At 50.3% G+C, this 16,310-nt stretch overlaps 1 protein-coding gene across 3 annotated transcripts; it reads left to right on the top strand.

The window, feature by feature from the left end:
- The first annotated feature begins 3,566 nt into the window (after nucleotides 1–3,566).
- Nucleotides 3,567–8,640, top strand: Rtl6 (retrotransposon Gag like 6). 3 transcript variants are annotated; one of them, XM_052161297.1, is made up of 2 exons: nucleotides 3,567–6,626; nucleotides 8,560–8,640. In XM_052161297.1, the coding sequence occupies exon 1, from the start codon at nucleotides 4,202–4,204 to the stop codon at nucleotides 4,931–4,933; it is 732 nt and encodes a 243-aa protein (XP_052017257.1). In that variant the 5' UTR covers nucleotides 3,567–4,201; the 3' UTR covers nucleotides 4,934–6,626; nucleotides 8,560–8,640. The 3 variants fall into 3 exon arrangements, with proteins under 3 accessions (XP_052017257.1, XP_052017256.1, XP_052017255.1); XM_052161296.1 differs by having other exon boundaries at nucleotides 7,908–8,640; XM_052161295.1 differs by having other exon boundaries at nucleotides 3,567–8,063.
- The last annotated feature ends 7,670 nt before the right edge of the window (nucleotides 8,641–16,310 follow it).

Raw genomic sequence — 16,310 nt, 5'->3', positions numbered from 1 at the left:
GTGCTTGTCCAAGTTGGCAGAGTATTTGCCCAAGTTGGCAGAGTGCTTGCCTAAGTTTGTAGAGTGCTTGTCCAAGTAGGCAGAGTGCTTGCCCAAGTTGGCAGAGTATTTGCCCAAATTGGCAGAGTGCTTGCCCTAGTTGGCCGAGTGCTTGTCCAAGTTGGCAGAGTATTTGCCCAAGTTGGCAGAGTATTTGCCCAAGTTGGCAGAGTGCTTGCCTAAGTTGGTAGAGTGTTTGCTCAAGTTGGTAGAGTGCTTGCCCAGGTAGGTTGGCGGAGTGCTTGCCCAGGTTGGTAGAGTACTTGCCTAAGTTGGTAGAGTGTTTCCTCAAGTTGGTAGAGTGCTTGCCCAGATTGGTAGAGTGCTTGCCCAGATTGGCAGAGTGCTTGCCCAGGTTGGTAGAGTGCTTGCCTAAGTTGGTAGAGTATTTATTTGCTCAGGTTGGTAGAGTGCTTGCCTAACACACATGAGGCACTGGAATTTTGTTGTTGTTGTTGTTGCTGTTATTGCTTGCCTAAGTTGGTAGAGTGTTTGCTCAGGCTGGTAGAGTGCTTGCCTAACACACATGAGGCACTGGAATTTTGTTGTTGTTGTTGTTGTTATTTTAGCAAAATATCAAACATGTGATTTATCTAATGAAGACTCGGGAGCCAGATGCTGTGGTGAAAGCCTGCTCGCTCAGTGGGGCAGAGAAAGCGCCCAGCTGACCCTCCTACTCCACCAACATCCCAGAAGGAACACATACCATCTCTTTCTCCGTGCTGTCTACCCTTTGATTCAAAGGCCCTCCTTTCTCTTTCCTGGGCTTGCTTATGCTCACTCCCCGTCAGCTGGTTGCTTGCTCTGCCACTTCTTGACCTATTGTTGACTTTATTTAGCTCTTGTTAACAGAAATCCCTCAGGGTTCAGGGGTTAAATGTGTGCACTAGGGCTGAGCCACACCACAACAAGAAACAATTTTTCCGGTTCACAATGTGATCAAATATCCTGCAACAACTGGGCTTCCTCTCCATTTTTACTCTTTATTTTGCAAAACATAGTTGTGCAAGCAGGGAGGTGGGGACTGGAGGACTGGAAATTCAAGGCATCCTGCATGAATTTGAAGCCAGCCTGGGCTATATAGTCTAGTCTCAAAAACAAACAAACAAACAAACAAACAAACAAACAAACCTGTCTTTACATTTCCATTTGCTTCCATTTTTCTGGACTATGATTTATAGCTTCATTGAAATGAGATAAAATACAAGCAAATGTCATGATTTATCATTTCCAAAATTAGGCTGAGTCGTCTTCCTTCTGTAATACACATTTTATTGGCAAATTGTCCTATGCTGTTCAAGGTTACTGACAGCTGACTCTGGGACTAGAGAGAGGCTCCTCTGTGTCAGACCCTAGCACATTCATTTCAAGGGATCTCTAAAGCTCCCTGGCCTGGGGCAATCTGGTCCCTGCCTCTGCCTAGAAGAAAGGAAGACAGCCAGTAGTTAGGATTTTTTTATTTTTTATTTTTTTGTTTTTCGAGACAGGGTTTCTCTGTGTAGCCCTGGCTGTCCTGGAACTCACTCTGTAGACCAGGCTGGCTTCGAACTCAGAACTCTGCCTGCCTCTGCCTCCCAAGTGCTGGGATTAAAGGTGTGCGCCACCACCGCCCGGCTAAATAACATGGTTTTTTTTTGTTTGTTGTTTTTGTAGTAGCTAAGGATCTTAAAATCATTGTATCCAGAGGACAGCTAGAAGACACATTGTGCCCAACAGAAGTTACTATTGTTTATCAAGTGGCACACACACACACACACATATACACACAATGCTTATGTGGGAGTGGGAACCAGGAAGGCCATTGATTGCAAGTGAGTGTTCCTACTAAGTGCTTCTTCCCTAGTCATTGCTGGGTGGGGCATCCTCAGCCTTTGTTTTAGTCAGGGTTTCTATTCCTGTACAAAACATCATGACCAAGAAAGCAAGTTGGGGAGAAAAGGGTTTATTCAGGTTACACTTCCACATTGCTGTTCATCACCAAAGGAGGTCAAGACAGGAACTCACACAGGGCAGGAACCTGAAGACAGGAGCCCATGCAGAGGCCATGGAGGAGTGCTGCTTACTGGATTGCCTCCCCTGGCTTGCTCAGCTTGCTTTCTTATAAAACCCAAGCTTACCAGCCCAGGGATGGCACCACCCACCATGGGCCCTTCCATCCTCCCACCCTCGATCACTAATGAGAAAATGCCTTACAGCTGGATCTCACGGAAGCATTTCCTCAATGGAGGCTCTTTTCTCTGTGATAACTCCAGCTTGTGTCAAGTTGACACACAAAACCAGCCAGTGCAGCCATCATCGATGCTGCTGCCTTGGCTTGTTCTCAACCAGGCTGCGCCTGTGCAGGGTGCTGAGAGCACCGATTTGCAGATGTTTTGCTGTCTGCCTGCTGTTTCTATTTGCTGCTTCCTAATTGTTCTTTTACTTTTGCTTGTTCCATGCTCAATAAAAACAATTTCTCCCGATAGGAACTGGAGAGTGAGGCTGTTGTTGCTTTCTTAGCAACATATGGTACTCCTTTCCAAGGTCCTGGGGGACCTCAGATCTCCACTGTCAACCACAGCCGAACTGCAGCCCCTTTGTAGCACAGGATTTCAGTGAAGCCCGAGGTAACAACGGAAAGTCATGGTTCTGAACTACGTCCACTGGGAAAATCTCAGAATTCAATGTGACTAGGAAGACACGACTGTCTACAAGGCACAAAGGCCAATGTTTCCTAATAGGATTCTAATGGGAAAATGGTGGACTACTGAACAATATATATTTTTTTATGTGCAGGCAGGACACTGAGGGGGAACTGAGAAGCTTCTGTTCTGTTTTGCTGTGTAAGACTTTTCCAAGGCTCAGGATTCAGCCCCGCGGTGGCTTGCTCGCAGGCATGAGGTCCTGGGTTTGACCTTCAGCAGTGTACAGGGCTGTAGCCCTCAGGGCAAGTAAGCCCAGGCACACCGGAAGTAGCAAAGGAAGGATGAGAGAGAGGGTCCTGGTCATCCTTGGCTACATTGTGGGTTCAAAGCCAGTCCTTTGGGAAACATAAGACCCTGCCGGGGGTGGGGGGAAGGAAGGCAAAGAAAATTATCTGAATCGGGTGTGGTGAACTCCCACAATCCACCACCGGGAAGGTAGAGGCAGGAAGAGGTTCAAGGTCATTTCTTTCTGGCTACTTTCTGAGTTTTCCAGACCAGTCTGGCTTACAGGAGACTGCCTCAGAGAAATCTAAAATAAAAAATAGTTTTCTTGTCAAGATTTGCCACCATGATCATATAGTTCATGAGAATGAAGTTACAGTAAGAAAAGCCAATCTCACTTAAAAAAAAAATGACTATCTCTGAAAGGCTCCGCGAGCGGCCTGGGGAAAAATGGGAAAGAAGCCAATCTTTCCAAGATTATTTAATTTCCAAGCTAATCTTTCCAAGATTTCAACTGCCAGAAGCCACACTCCTCGCTAATAGGCTGTTGAGACAGGCACAGGTGCGTCATTTCCGGAAGGCAAGGTCCGGGCCGCCGCTCCTCCGGGAGCGAGCGAGCGGTCTCTATGGCAACCAGCAGGCCTTGGCCCAGTTGCCAGGTTCCCAGCGGCCGTCTAGCCGGCCGCGCCTGCACAAAGACCGCGCGGTGACCGCGCAGCGCAGCGCGGCGACCCGGCCAAGCCAGCCCCGCGGGAATTGCCACCCCCGCCGCCGCTACCCGGGAAGCAGTTCCGGCGGCCTCCGTGACGTGCAGGCCGGGCGCGGCCTCGACCCTCGGGCCATCTTGGCAGCGGAGGGAGCGGCAGAGCGACAGGTACAAGCGCTGCCCGGCCCGGGCCAGCCCAGGTGCCGCCGCCTTTGTTCACGCGCGGGTGGTCGCATGGCACCCGTGGGCAGTGCCTGCATCCGCAGCCCGAGCTCTGGCAGGTGCATCCCGCAAAGTCTGGGAAGCGCAGGTCCGAGCATCTTGTAAGGCCTGGGCAGGTCCAGCCTATGCATCCTACAAGGGCTGAGCAGCTCCAGCTCGAGCATCCTTCAAGGCCTGGACAGGTCCAGCCAGCTCCCGACGTCTTGACCCTGCTAAGCTTGCAGAAAGGAACAGCGTCCAGGACGGGACCAGCGTTCCCAGGCTTGCTTCAGCACCCAAGGCCTTTCGCTCTGTTTCTCCAGGTACCTGTGGCTTGATTTTGGCCAGCATGGTCCAACCTCAGACCTCCAAAGCCGAAAGCCCAGCCTCTGCCCCTGGTGCCAGCGCTCAGATGGATGATGTAGTTGACACCCTGACCTCCCTGCGCCTCACCAACTCTGCGCTGAGGCGCGAGGCCTCCACCCTGAGGGCGGAGAAGGCCAACCTCACCAACATGCTGGAGAGTGTCATGGCCGAGCTAACTCTGCTGCGCACGCGGGCGCGCATCCCTGGCGCTTTGCAGATCACTCCACCTATCTCTGCCATCACCTCCAATGGGACCCGACCCATGACCACGCCACCCACCTCACTGCCTGAACCCTTCTCGGGAGACCCTGGACAGTTGGCAGGGTTCCTGATGCAGATGGACAGGTTCATGATCTTTCAAGCCTCCCGATTCCCCGGTGAAGCCGAGAGAGTGGCCTTCCTGGTCTCCCGTCTGACTGGGGAAGCGGAGAAGTGGGCCATTCCCCACATGCAACCAGACAGCCCTTTGCGAAACAATTACCAGGGGTTTCTGGCTGAGCTACGCAGAACCTACAAGTCCCCGCTGAGGCACTCACGGCGAGCACAAATCCGGAAGACATCTGCGTCCAATAGGGCCGTGCGGGAGCGGGAGCGGGAGAGGCAGATGTTGTGTCGTCAACTGGCCACAGCTGGCACAGGAGCCTGCCCGGTGCATCCAGCCTCCAACGGGGCCAGTCCTGCACCAGCCTTGCCCTCTCGACGCCAGAACCTTTAGGGACCTGTCACCACCCTGGTAGTCTGTGTCCACCCAGGTAGCTAGACTCCGATGTTGAGAAGAGTGGTCAATACAGTAGCATTGGTCTGTTTGAGGCACCCTTCACGCCTCTCTGGTCTACAGGAGGCCATCCTGCCATCTGCAATGGTCACCCACCCTGCTGTGCGTTTCTTTTTTGCTAGGTTTATCTGTAACTCAGTGCATGCTCTCCCTTCTGTTGCTTGCAATCCCAGCTTGTCTAGCAGTCACAACCCAGCCCCTTGGGCACATGCCTGTCCAGGAACCATTTAGGCTGACCACCTCTGGGAGCATGGCTATTCAGCTCTGGAGCACTTCCTACCGGCGCCTTGGGAGTTCCCTTCCTGAGCATTCCGGATCGGATGGAGAGAAGAAGCCAGCTTGGCCTGGCAGGTGGCTGGCTGTTGTATACCCGAACCAGCCTTTCCATATCTGGTCACTTCACAAGGTGGCCAGGTGGCCGCTCTGCATCCCAGGGATACTGGTCTCTGTTGGGGGGAGCCTGCATTCCAGCGTACTCCACTGCTGTTACTGGAAAGGTCTCTTCCTTCATAGACATCCCACCTCTCTCGTCTGCGGGAGACTCCTTCACACCTACCTGCCAGCGTTCTGATGGCATTAAGGAAATGCAGCATTCATCTGCCAAGTTAATGGTGGACCTGGGACCCTGCACAGTTCCATCAGGCTGCCACAGGCAACAGATCCCTAACATTCATGCCTCAGCTCTAGCCAACTGAGGGAGACCTTGGGGACCCCATTTGCTGCCTGGAGTTCCTGGGAAAGGCTCACAGGTGTCCCCTCATTCCTGCCCATGTGGCTCCATGGTGGGCCTTGTCACAGACTCTTCCCCTTTCCACCCAGGTGCCATGGCTTTCACCTCAACCTTTCAGCCACCCACACTGTCTCTAGGGGTCCAAGGGACCTACACAACGTACCCCTATGTTCCTGGGCCTAACTTCCAGCCTTCGTCTGAGAACAAAAGACTGACTGGGGCCGGTCCCTCCGGGAGACACAGAGCATCTTTAGTAGGGCGTGTTGGCTTCTTGCTGCCCCAGTCTGAAGAACTGTGGACGAGTGGCTACCTGCTTCAGTTCTCATGTGGACACACGTTCCAGTTCTGAGGAGCAAAGCATCACAGGAGGGTGACCTCGTGATCAGCCTCAGCTTCAGCCTCTGGACAGTGACGTTATCTGTCATTTCAATGCCAAATGAACTGTGTTTACATGCCTACCTGGCTCCTTGCGGGAGATGGGTGCCTCTCCTGGGTTTTCCTGCCCTCCTCTGCATGGTCTTGGCTTGACCACAAGAAAACAACAACAAAAACAGCCTCTGCACCCACGGAAAGACATCTCTCTCCTCTTGGGAGCTCAGAGGCTGGGGCTTGGGACCTGGCCTCTTCCAGAGACTTCCTCTGTCACTGGGGAAAGTGACTGATTCTAACCAACACAGCCACCTTTGCGAGGCCTGGAGTCTTCGATGCTTGCTGGGCTCCCAGCCCACAGCCACCTGCTTCTTGTTAACTCTGTTAGCCTAGCAGCCTCACTGAACAGCAAGGCTCCCTGCCGGCACCATGGTGCTATAAGCAGGTGGAAGACTCCCTGGATTCCATTGAGAGTACTCACCTGTCCCCAGCAGCCGAGTCTCACGCATGACCTTCCGGTAGAGGGGTCCCCAGGTGAAGCTACAGGTGCACCAGAAAAATGGGGGGTAGGGAGGCAGGCGACAACTGGAAGGTTTCTTTGTGGCCTTCCAAGTTGAGGTTAGAGACCCACCCACAGGGGAGGCAGGTCACCTGCCCTGGCTCCTCCGACCACTGGGTCTGGCTGTAGTCGTATCAGGTTCTGCTTCAGCACTCTGAGTAGATACCGGAGTCCAAGCCACCTGAGTCAGAGCCACGCAGGCTGCCTGTCCCCAGGTGTGGTTTCACTACTTTCCTTTGCATGCAGTCTGTCCCACCTGGGCCGCCCTGCCTCAGTGGGTCCCTACTGCTGCTCTGGTGGTAGTGGCTTGGAGATTGCTTTGTCTCTTGATGCTCACGGTTATGGGCACTGGGTGGTGGTGCCATGTGTTTAGGGCCATCTCAATAGCTCTTGGTGCTTGGAGCCTGGAGCACGTGAGAGGGCTGAGGCTTGCCCTTACTTTGGACCTGGAGAAGCCACATAGGATCTGTTGTTGAGGAGCCCATCGTGACACTCTTCGGGAGCATGGTTAGTCCCCATCCAAAATGACAAAATGCAGGGCCCATGCAGCTCCAGAGGGAGACTGTGATAACTGGCCTCAAAGCTGGGGAAGCGGGGGAGGGGAGGCTTTGTACATATCTTGAGGTTCTAGTTTCTTGAGCTCAGAAGAGAACAGGGAGAGGGGAATGGAGGAGTTGGCGTCTGAAGGAGTTGTGTGGCTCCACGCTGATGGTCGTGCCAGTACTGTGCCCGATCTCCAGACTGTGACACCCATCTGGTAAGCAGGGCTTCGCTGTATTCAGCGTCTGATTGACAGGGGGACCTGGCATTTGGGTGACTTCCCGGCCCAGTGTTTACTGTGACCTTGGGATTATCTCCATGTCCCAAAGCATTCAGTGACTTTAAGGAAACAGCAAAGACGCATCTCCTTATTACCAGCTGAGTAAGTGACAAGGTGTGCATGCTGTGGATGAGTACATCGGGCTTGGCCTGAGACAGGTGCCTGTTGCAGAGGGCAGCCATACTGGATGAGCATGCCCTGAGCACGAGCTTACAGGGGAGCAAACGGCGGTGGAAAAGCTGGCCTGGGCACAGGGTGACTTAGGGAACAAGCCTGGGCTTTGCTGGAACACCCTGGGGACAGGTGAGAGGTGTCCCTCAGGAGCTTTGCTAGGACACCATGAAATGAGGCTTGGGTTAGGAAGCAAGAACTGGAGCTTGGGCTGGCAGGCAAGCCTTCAGTGTCTGTGAGGTCCTCACCTTTGACATCTCTCTAGGACTGCATGTTGGACTTGGTGGCAGCCGGTCCAGCACAGAGGGTAGAGCTAAAGAGAAGAGTCACCACCCAGTGCCATCAACAGCTGGACCAGGGCTTCCCTCCTCCACAGCAGCATGCCAGGAAATTTGGGGGACCAGGGAGGGGAAAGAGAATGGTAAAATTCAGTGTTTTGATGTTTCCTTCCTGTCCCCTGCCTCATCTTTCTTTGCCTCTTACACAGCCATGGTGCTGCCTGTAGATGCCCCCCCACAATGCCGTGTACATATGACACTTTCCATGTGCCACCAACCTTACCCTGAATGTCTGTGAACTCTCCCCTCAGGCAGAGGGGCAGTGCCGGCACGTCAGATATTGACAGTGTGTCAGGATCTCCTCCTTCCTTGAGACAGATTCTCTAAGGTGGAATTATTGGATTAGTGAACATGGGGCCCTCTAAGACTTTTACTATCTACAGACAAAATGGTTTCTGGAAGATTTTGTGCCCACTGCACTGCCACCAGCAAGGGCAAGTGTTGCTGATCAGGGTCCTCTCCCAGGCCAGGTGTTCCCTGACTTGGTGAGGACAGCAGCACCATGTTTTAGTCGCATCTTTCCATCCTAGCTCCCTGTGAGTCATTTTATGCCTAGTGACTGCATTTCTTCTTTTGCAGACTGCTGCTGTCCTCTGCTCCACTGACAGGCCTGACCAGTTTGTAAGAGCTCCTTATGTAATTAAAGATACTAACCTAGTGTGTGTCATGTCTGCTGGGCCTTTGCTTAGGGTGTGACTAAAGCTGGGGCACACAGGCAAGCAGTGCCTGGCAGTGCCCAGGGTGGGAGGGACGACTGGGATACAGCAGCGTCTTGGGGGATGTTGGGAAGTCTTTTACACCAACGGACATACTACTAGGCCTTGGGGCCTGGGTGTGGTAGAAGAGTCCCTGTGTCTTACACAGTCTGGCAGGAGGGGAGGGGGGTTGCCAGCTGTGCCTAGCACAGAGCATGTCCTATACAGAGTGGGTGCAGTCCTGGAGCAGACGGTGTGATGGGCGCCCGTGCCACATAGCCCATGGCAGCCATATTACTCAGATCATCTTTCTGACTTCAGCATCCCTTGGTGCTTGTAGGCTTTTCAGCTCCTGCCATGTCAGTTTTCAAATGTCATTTAAGCCATGAAGGAAAACCAAGGACCTGTAAACCCAAGTAATATATTTTAATGAAAGCTTAACTTTTCTAGATAAAATAAGTGGCCTGGCTCCTTCTCGGTGGGTTTCCATGAGATAGCAAGAGCCTCAGACTGCTCCAAAGTCAAGTCTCTGAGACACTGTGGTGAACCTCTGAGGAAATCCACGGCATGCTGATGAGAGGAAGGGGACCTAGGCCAGCACCCCGTGACCACGTGACTCGAGGTGCCTCCTCTGGCCTCCTCCACTGGCATAGTGGACTCTCTGATTGTTTTGACTTCCCCTTTGTCTGTCCATGTTGTCCCCAAGGCAGCAGAAATTGGGTCAGCCTACTCGTCTTCAGCCCACACCTGCCCACTGCCCACTGCCCAGGTCTGACCCTGACCAGTTGTTAGCTAGCTTAGGTCCTCTCCTGCCTCTCAGGCCTAGATAGCCCATCTTGTTCTCATTCCAAGGACACTGACACAGATTCAAGGTTACTGATAGAACCCCACCACCCCCTGGCCTGATTAGGATTTCCTGTCAGCTCCTCCCTCAGCCTTTCATCTGTCAAATATTTTATGTTGCCACTGAACTCTGGTCTTTTCCACAAAATGGTACAGCTCAAAGGCTGTTCTGCCAACAGTGTCCCCCAGCGCCTGGCCTGCTCAAGGCAGCTGTGATTGTATTGTATTGTAGACGAAGAAATGGTGGCTCTGGTCACATAGCCCATGTCAGAGCAGCTGTCTGCCTAGAACTCTGGGGAAGTCTTCAGTACCCCATACCCACTCTGTCCTACCTCACAAGGTGGGATCATCTGTCCACACTCCTCTTGACCCACTTAATAGGTGAGGAGAACTGGCCTTGGAGAAGACAGGACATTGTCTTTGAAAATTACTTCTGACACATAACATTTCATTCCCAGACTTCCTACAAGTATTAAACATTTACTTTCCTTTGCAAATGTAACTTGTTATCAGTTTCTTTATCAGGAGCCACGCTGTAGCCACCCTAATAGCTAGTTTTCCTGGGAACACTCTCTCCCTTATCACCAGGACCGTGTTCTCAGGCCCAGAGACCAGCATTGCAGTCCTGATCACATGAGGAACAGCTTCTCAGACCAGCCACAGACTGTCGCATCTCCAGCCTGTGGTGACCAGCATTCCCTGGACAGCAGGAGCCCCTTTTCCTGAATAGGTTCCTCAGTAGTGATCAATGTGTTACTAAATACTGCCATCTCCAGTGGACTGGAAGTATGTCCCCCAAACTCAAATGTTAAAATTTGTACCCTAGGGAGCTGGAGAGGTGGCTCGGTGGCTAAGAGCATTGCCTGTTCTGTCAAAGTACCCAGGTTCAATTCCCAGCACCCACATGGCAGCTCACACCGTCTGTAACTCTAGTTCCAAGGGATCTGACACCCTCACACCAATGCACATAAAATAAATTGTCAAAAAATACTTCCCGCCCTGTTGCAATAGTGTTGAGAAACAAATGTTTAAATGTTGTTTAAACCACAGGCTATAAGACACTGTGGTGCTGTGTACCTGACGGAGGAAGTACATCAGTGGGGGTGTGGGCTTCGAGGGCTTATAGCCCCGCCCCATTTGCTTTCTCTGCTTCCTGCTTGTGAGCAGAGATGTGATCTGCCAGCTCCCTGTTCCAGCTGCCTGTTCTCTCCTCCACAATGGCCTCTCCCTTTGGAACTCTAAACCAAAGCAAACTTCCATACATTGCTTTTAGTTGGGACATTTTACCACAGAAAAGTGACTAATATGGAGGGCCTCATCAAATAAACCTGAGCTAGACAACACCGTCCTGAAATCTCAGTGCTTCTTCAATTTCTAAACCTGACTCTTAGGGTTTTTCCTAGACTCACATCTCTTGAGATAGTGGTGTTTCCTATGATCGCTGTGCTGGACAGTTTTATGTCAACTTGACACAAGCTAAAGTCATCTGAGAGGAGGGAACCTCAATTAAGAAAACTCTCCCTCCTGGGCTGGAGAGATGGCTCAGGTTGAGGACACTGTTCTTCCAGTGGTCCTGAGTTTAATTCTCAGCACCACATGGTGGCTAACAGCTGTCTATAATAAGATCTGGTGCCCTCTTCTGACAAGCAGGCAGAACATTGTGTAAATAATACATCTAGAAAAGAAAAGAGAAAATGCCTCCCTAAGATCCAGCTGTAGGCAGACCTGTAGGGCGTTTCTTTAATCAGTGATTGACAGGGAAGGGCCCAGCCCATTGTGGGTGGGGCCATCTTAAGGCTGGTGATCCTGGGTTCTATAAGAAAGTAGGCTGAGTAAGCCAGGGGAAGCAAGCCAGTAAGCAGTGCTCTTCCATGGCCTCTGCATCAGCTCCTGCCTCCGGTTCCTGCCCTGTGTGAGCTCCTTCAATAACGAACAGTGATAGGGACTTGTGAACCAAAGTAAACCCTTTCCTCCCCAAGTTGCTTTGGTCCTGGTGTTTCATCACAGCGATAATGACCCTAACTAAGACAATGGCAACATATTGCCTCGAGTTTTTCCTCGATTATTGCATCCTCCCACAGGTGCAGCTGTCCATCCAGGCTGCCTGTCACTGCTAGTGAATAGCACGTGGGTCTAAGGAACCTCTCAAAAGGACACAGGAGGCTTTGGTTCCTTCCTGGTTTATAGTTGACCCTCTACTTTCCATTTTTCAGAATGTCTGCTACCCTGAGGAAGGTACTTGAAACCAGGGAGGAAGAAACCACCATACTGCAGAAAATTCCAAAGCAGGGTACACAGAAAAGGACATGTCAAAGGACTAGGGTGGGACAGGGTCAGAGACCGGTTGGCCTGGAAGGCTCAAGGTACCCTTGGATGTCCTCAGCAGGAGAAGCCAATGTCTCTTCCCAACAGGAATCCTTGCTGCTGGCCCACTTATTCTGAACTGATCCCCACTCCTGAGTAAATGTGCTCCTGTGAGGAAAAGCACAAGGTAGCATCAGGGAAGGGTCACCAGAGCCCTGCCAGGCCCCGAAGACCCAGACACATTCTGTATTGCATTTGAGTCGATCATAAGCAGGTATGAAAAAAACACACTAAGAAACTGTTCTAAAGATAGAAGTAACACAGAATCCTAGAGTTGGTAGGGGACAGAGGCCACAGGCCTCATTGGAACTGGGTTTCCTTCCGTATATTCCCATTGAATTGAGCTTCCTCAGTAAACCAGCTCTGAATAATCCATTTGGTAACTCGGGAGTTGTGGGTTACTGACTGGAGCGTCAGAGGAAGAGTATGTGTGGGTTCAGGGAGGAAGGAGCTTAAGGGTAGAAAAGCAGCATGGTAGAGTGGTGCCATGCTGGCTCTGCCAGCCACCCAGGCCGTTTGGAAGGAGCTCCAGGGTCTGAGTGAGAAATGGCCCATTGACATACATGTGCCACCCTCCTGCTGAATCCTGGCGTCTTTCTGAGAGCTCATGGTGAGCAGTGCTGGACCAGGCCTGGATCTCACAGATAACACTTTTCTGGAGCAGGTCTGTTCACCGATGTGTGAGGGAAGAGGCTGCAAGTTGCCCTGCTAACTAAGGTCGAAGTCTACCATCAACGGGAAAGCCTTCTGAGGTCGGTGCAAAGAAGAGGACTCCCTTTGCTGGCAGGGTTTCTCCTTATCTGACCTTGTCTGGGAGTTCAAAGCTCTCTCCACTCCTCTACTGCAGAATGTCACATAGCCTTGATTAAGGCTACAGGTTTAACTTCCTTTCTCCCGATAAGAACCATTCAGCTAGCACCTGAGAATCCTGAAATGCTTCCCTGTGCTAACGAGTTAGATATCTTGGTACCTTAAGCCTTCAGCCAATGACCTTTGCCCATCCCAGATACTCTTACCCCTCCCTGTCCCCCAGGCTATAGAAGGCTTGAATCACCCCAAGTAAAGTTGATCTGTCTCACTGCAGCTTGTTCAGGTGTTGTCATTACTGTGCTTAGTACTCATGGGACTTCCGAGGCACAGACCCTCATTTCTGTTCCAAATGCCCTCATGGACTGATATCAGCCAAGGATACCCAGAAGCAAGGAGGGGGTCCCAGCTGCAGCATGCAAGCAGCAAGTTTCAGACATGGCCTGAAGGACTGGCACCAAACCAGAGTCCTGTGCAGCTGCTGGGACTGTAGCCTTGAACTTGGGGTGTATTCCAGTTAGGAAAAGCTATTATAATAGTCTAGCCTTAAATCATAGTGACTTAGGCACAAGTGAATCATGTTTTCTAGCTTGAAGATGGATGTTCTGGGTACACCATTGAAATCTTTTGAAGATTCATTTAGTTTTTAGTCTGTGTATGTTGAGTGTGTGCTTGGGTATATATGTGCACCACCAGCATTCAGTGTCCTCAGAAGCCAGGAAAGGGCTATGGTTACCCTGGAGCTGGACTTAAGGGCATTGGATCCCCTCAAACTGGAGTTCCTGATGTTTGTGAGCCACCATTAGGTGTTGGGAATTGATCTGGGATTCACTGGAAGAGCTTTCAGTGCTCCAGCTACTGAATGCGTTTTTTAGACTCTTATAAAATGGATTCTATAACATACACATTTTACTGTTGATTAGAACATTATTTTAAAAAGATAATGAATTTACAAATGTTGTTAAATGGAGGTATATGGTTCCTGTTGCTATTCCTCCCCAGTTGGTGATATATATGGGTTTTTTTTTCTTTAAAAAAAAATTAAATTGGAATTTACACACTGTGAAGTTATTGGAACTGAAATGCACAGTGTGTGTGGTGACAGATACGTGCTCCCACATAGTGTGACAGCAACTACAATACAGAGCCTTTATATCACCCAGAAAGCACCAGGTGCCTCCAGCGGGTCAACCTCCCCCCACCCTGCTTGGTAAGTGGCACCTTGATTGTTGCACTGGAGGTTGGAGCTGAGGTCAGCATTGCCCCTTCTCCTACTTCCTGTGACTGAGATCTAAGACTGCAGGCAGCAGTGTCCAGGAGTGCTCAAAGCACTGATTTGAAGGCTCCATCCCACAGACAAGCTATGGTGGTCCGTCAGCCCCCTTAATTTTTTTTAATCTGACAATCATCTTTTTAAAAGTGCAGATGTTTAATCTCTTAAAACAACTTGTATTCATTCGTGAGAATTTCTTGCCATCTACAATGAAGTAGGATCGCATCCTTCCTGTTTCCTCGCCTTGACCGCTTCCCCATGTTCCACAAAGCAGTCCTCTCCTAACTTCCTATCTGTTCTGGGTAGGCAGTACCATTTGATCAACTCAGAGTGAAGCTGCTATGACTGCATCTGCTGCGGTTCAAGTGGCTGCACGCATATGCATCCCCCAGATGCAGTGCTGGGACTAGCGTCCCTGGGTTGCAGTTGAGGGATGCTCAGCTCCCTATGATGTAGCCTCACTATCCCAGGGGCTGCGCCAGTGCCAACCCTTCACATCAGCAAGTATCAGTCGTACATAGCAACGGGTTTCATTACAGCTCCTATGTGTGTATAAAGAGCTTTGATTATATTCCCATCCCCCAACCTGTTGATCCCTTCTCTTCCCAACTCAAGCCCATTCTATTTTCTTTTATTTATTTCTTTCTTTTTGTCACCCAGTGTGTTTCATTAGGGTTGTTTATAGGAACATGGGTAAGGGAGTCATTATAGGCTTAAGAGCATCTTGCCAGTAGCTACACAACTGGAGAAAGCATCCTTCCCCATTCAAACATTAACTTCCATTGTGAGCTGTTGTGAGGCCTTTCTCTAATGTGATAGAATATCTGGCTCAAGATGTGGCCATCCAGAGCATAATGGTCACGTCATGCCTGGAAGACAGTGTTTCAGAACAGTCCATTCCTGCTTTCCTGTTCTTTCCACTTTTTCTTCTGGAATGTTCCCTAAGCCTTGGATGGGGTGATGGCGACTTCGGATTTAGGACTTGTCAGCAGCGACTGGTGATGAGTGTCTATGGCTGCGCCATTTTGTGAGTGCTCTGGTTTGTTCATGTAGTCCCATCCACCTCGCTGCCTCATGGCTGCATCTGTGCTAAAGAAAGATGAAGATGTCGGCCCCCTTGGCTCCAATCCCCACAATGCTGGTTCATAATCCCCACAGGGGTTGAGAAGGCTAGACTGATTCCATGATAGACTTCAAATCGGCAGTTAAGGAGACCAGTCCTAAAAACCAGGCAAGTCCAGGCAAGCCAAGGCAAGTCAATTTAATAGAAAAAAAAAAAAAAAACAAAAAACAAAAAACAAAAACACAAAAACCGCAGACTCCAGCCTTCACATCCAGGTGTCCCAGCCACCTGACCTGAGGCAAGGAAAATAGGTCAGCAGCAGTTTCCAGACTTCCTCAGCTACTTCCTCAGTAACAGTTCCCAGACCTCCCCAGCAAGTTTCCAGCCCCCACACCACAGTAATGGAATGTCCATAGAGATGGACCCACAGATAAGAGGTCACCTACCCCAGAATTCCCTAACGTGCTTTAAATCAGGCCTGCAAGCTCACTTGGGTGTCTTTCTAATCTGGTAATGGGGAGATCCCAGCATGCTGGACACTCTTTACATGTACATTCTATTTGAGTTTGGGGTATCATTCTTCGGTGAATCATGGACCCTTACAGGGTCACATATCAGATATTTACATCGTGACTCATAACAGTAGCAAAGTTACAGTTTTGAAGTAGCGACCAAATAATTTTATGGTTGGGGGGGCACCACAGCATGAGGAACTGTATTAGGTCACAGCATTAGGAAGGTTGAGAACCACTGCCCTATAACATGTATCTTACTGACTAGAACTCAACACCTGTTAGTAGTTCTTCATAGTTCTGGAATTACTAACTCATACATGGAGAATCCTTTACTTGGAAATGTACCAGTATCCCAGGCCCTGGTCAACACCAGCATTCAGAAATTTCTCCAGGGCCCATCCCATATCCCAAATTTTTGTCAGTGTCCAGGTATATTCTGATACCTTCTAGAATATAGTTTTGTTATTTTCTAAATATTTATATTTATGTGTCTATGTGTGTTTCTGTGTACATGTGTGGAGAGATCCCAGGTCACTGGATCTCCTAAGAGTTACAGGCGGTTGTGAGCTGCCTGGCTTGGGTGATGGGACTCAAACTTGGGTCCTCTGAAGGAGCAGGAAGCAGCCTTAACTCCTGAGCCATTGCTATGCCCCCATACAGTACAGTTTTAATATTCATTTGTAGGTTCATGCCTCATCTCAACTGAGTGTTTTATGTATGACATGAGATGGGCTGACTTGGATTAGTTCCTGTGTAGAAGAATGTCAGTC

Source organism: Apodemus sylvaticus, chromosome 17 (genome assembly GCF_947179515.1).
Source record: "Apodemus sylvaticus chromosome 17, mApoSyl1.1, whole genome shotgun sequence".
In the NCBI taxonomy this organism is placed as follows: Eukaryota; Metazoa; Chordata; class Mammalia; order Rodentia; family Muridae; genus Apodemus; species Apodemus sylvaticus.
Note: the sequence above shows the minus strand (reverse complement) of the source record. Positions and strands in the feature narration are given on the sequence as shown.

What these genes read in the sequence shown, in the direction of transcription:
- Rtl6 (XM_052161297.1), top strand. Translation starts at nt 4,202, where the DNA reads ATGGTCCAACCTCAGACCTCCAAAGCCGAAAGCCCAGCCTCTGCCCCT.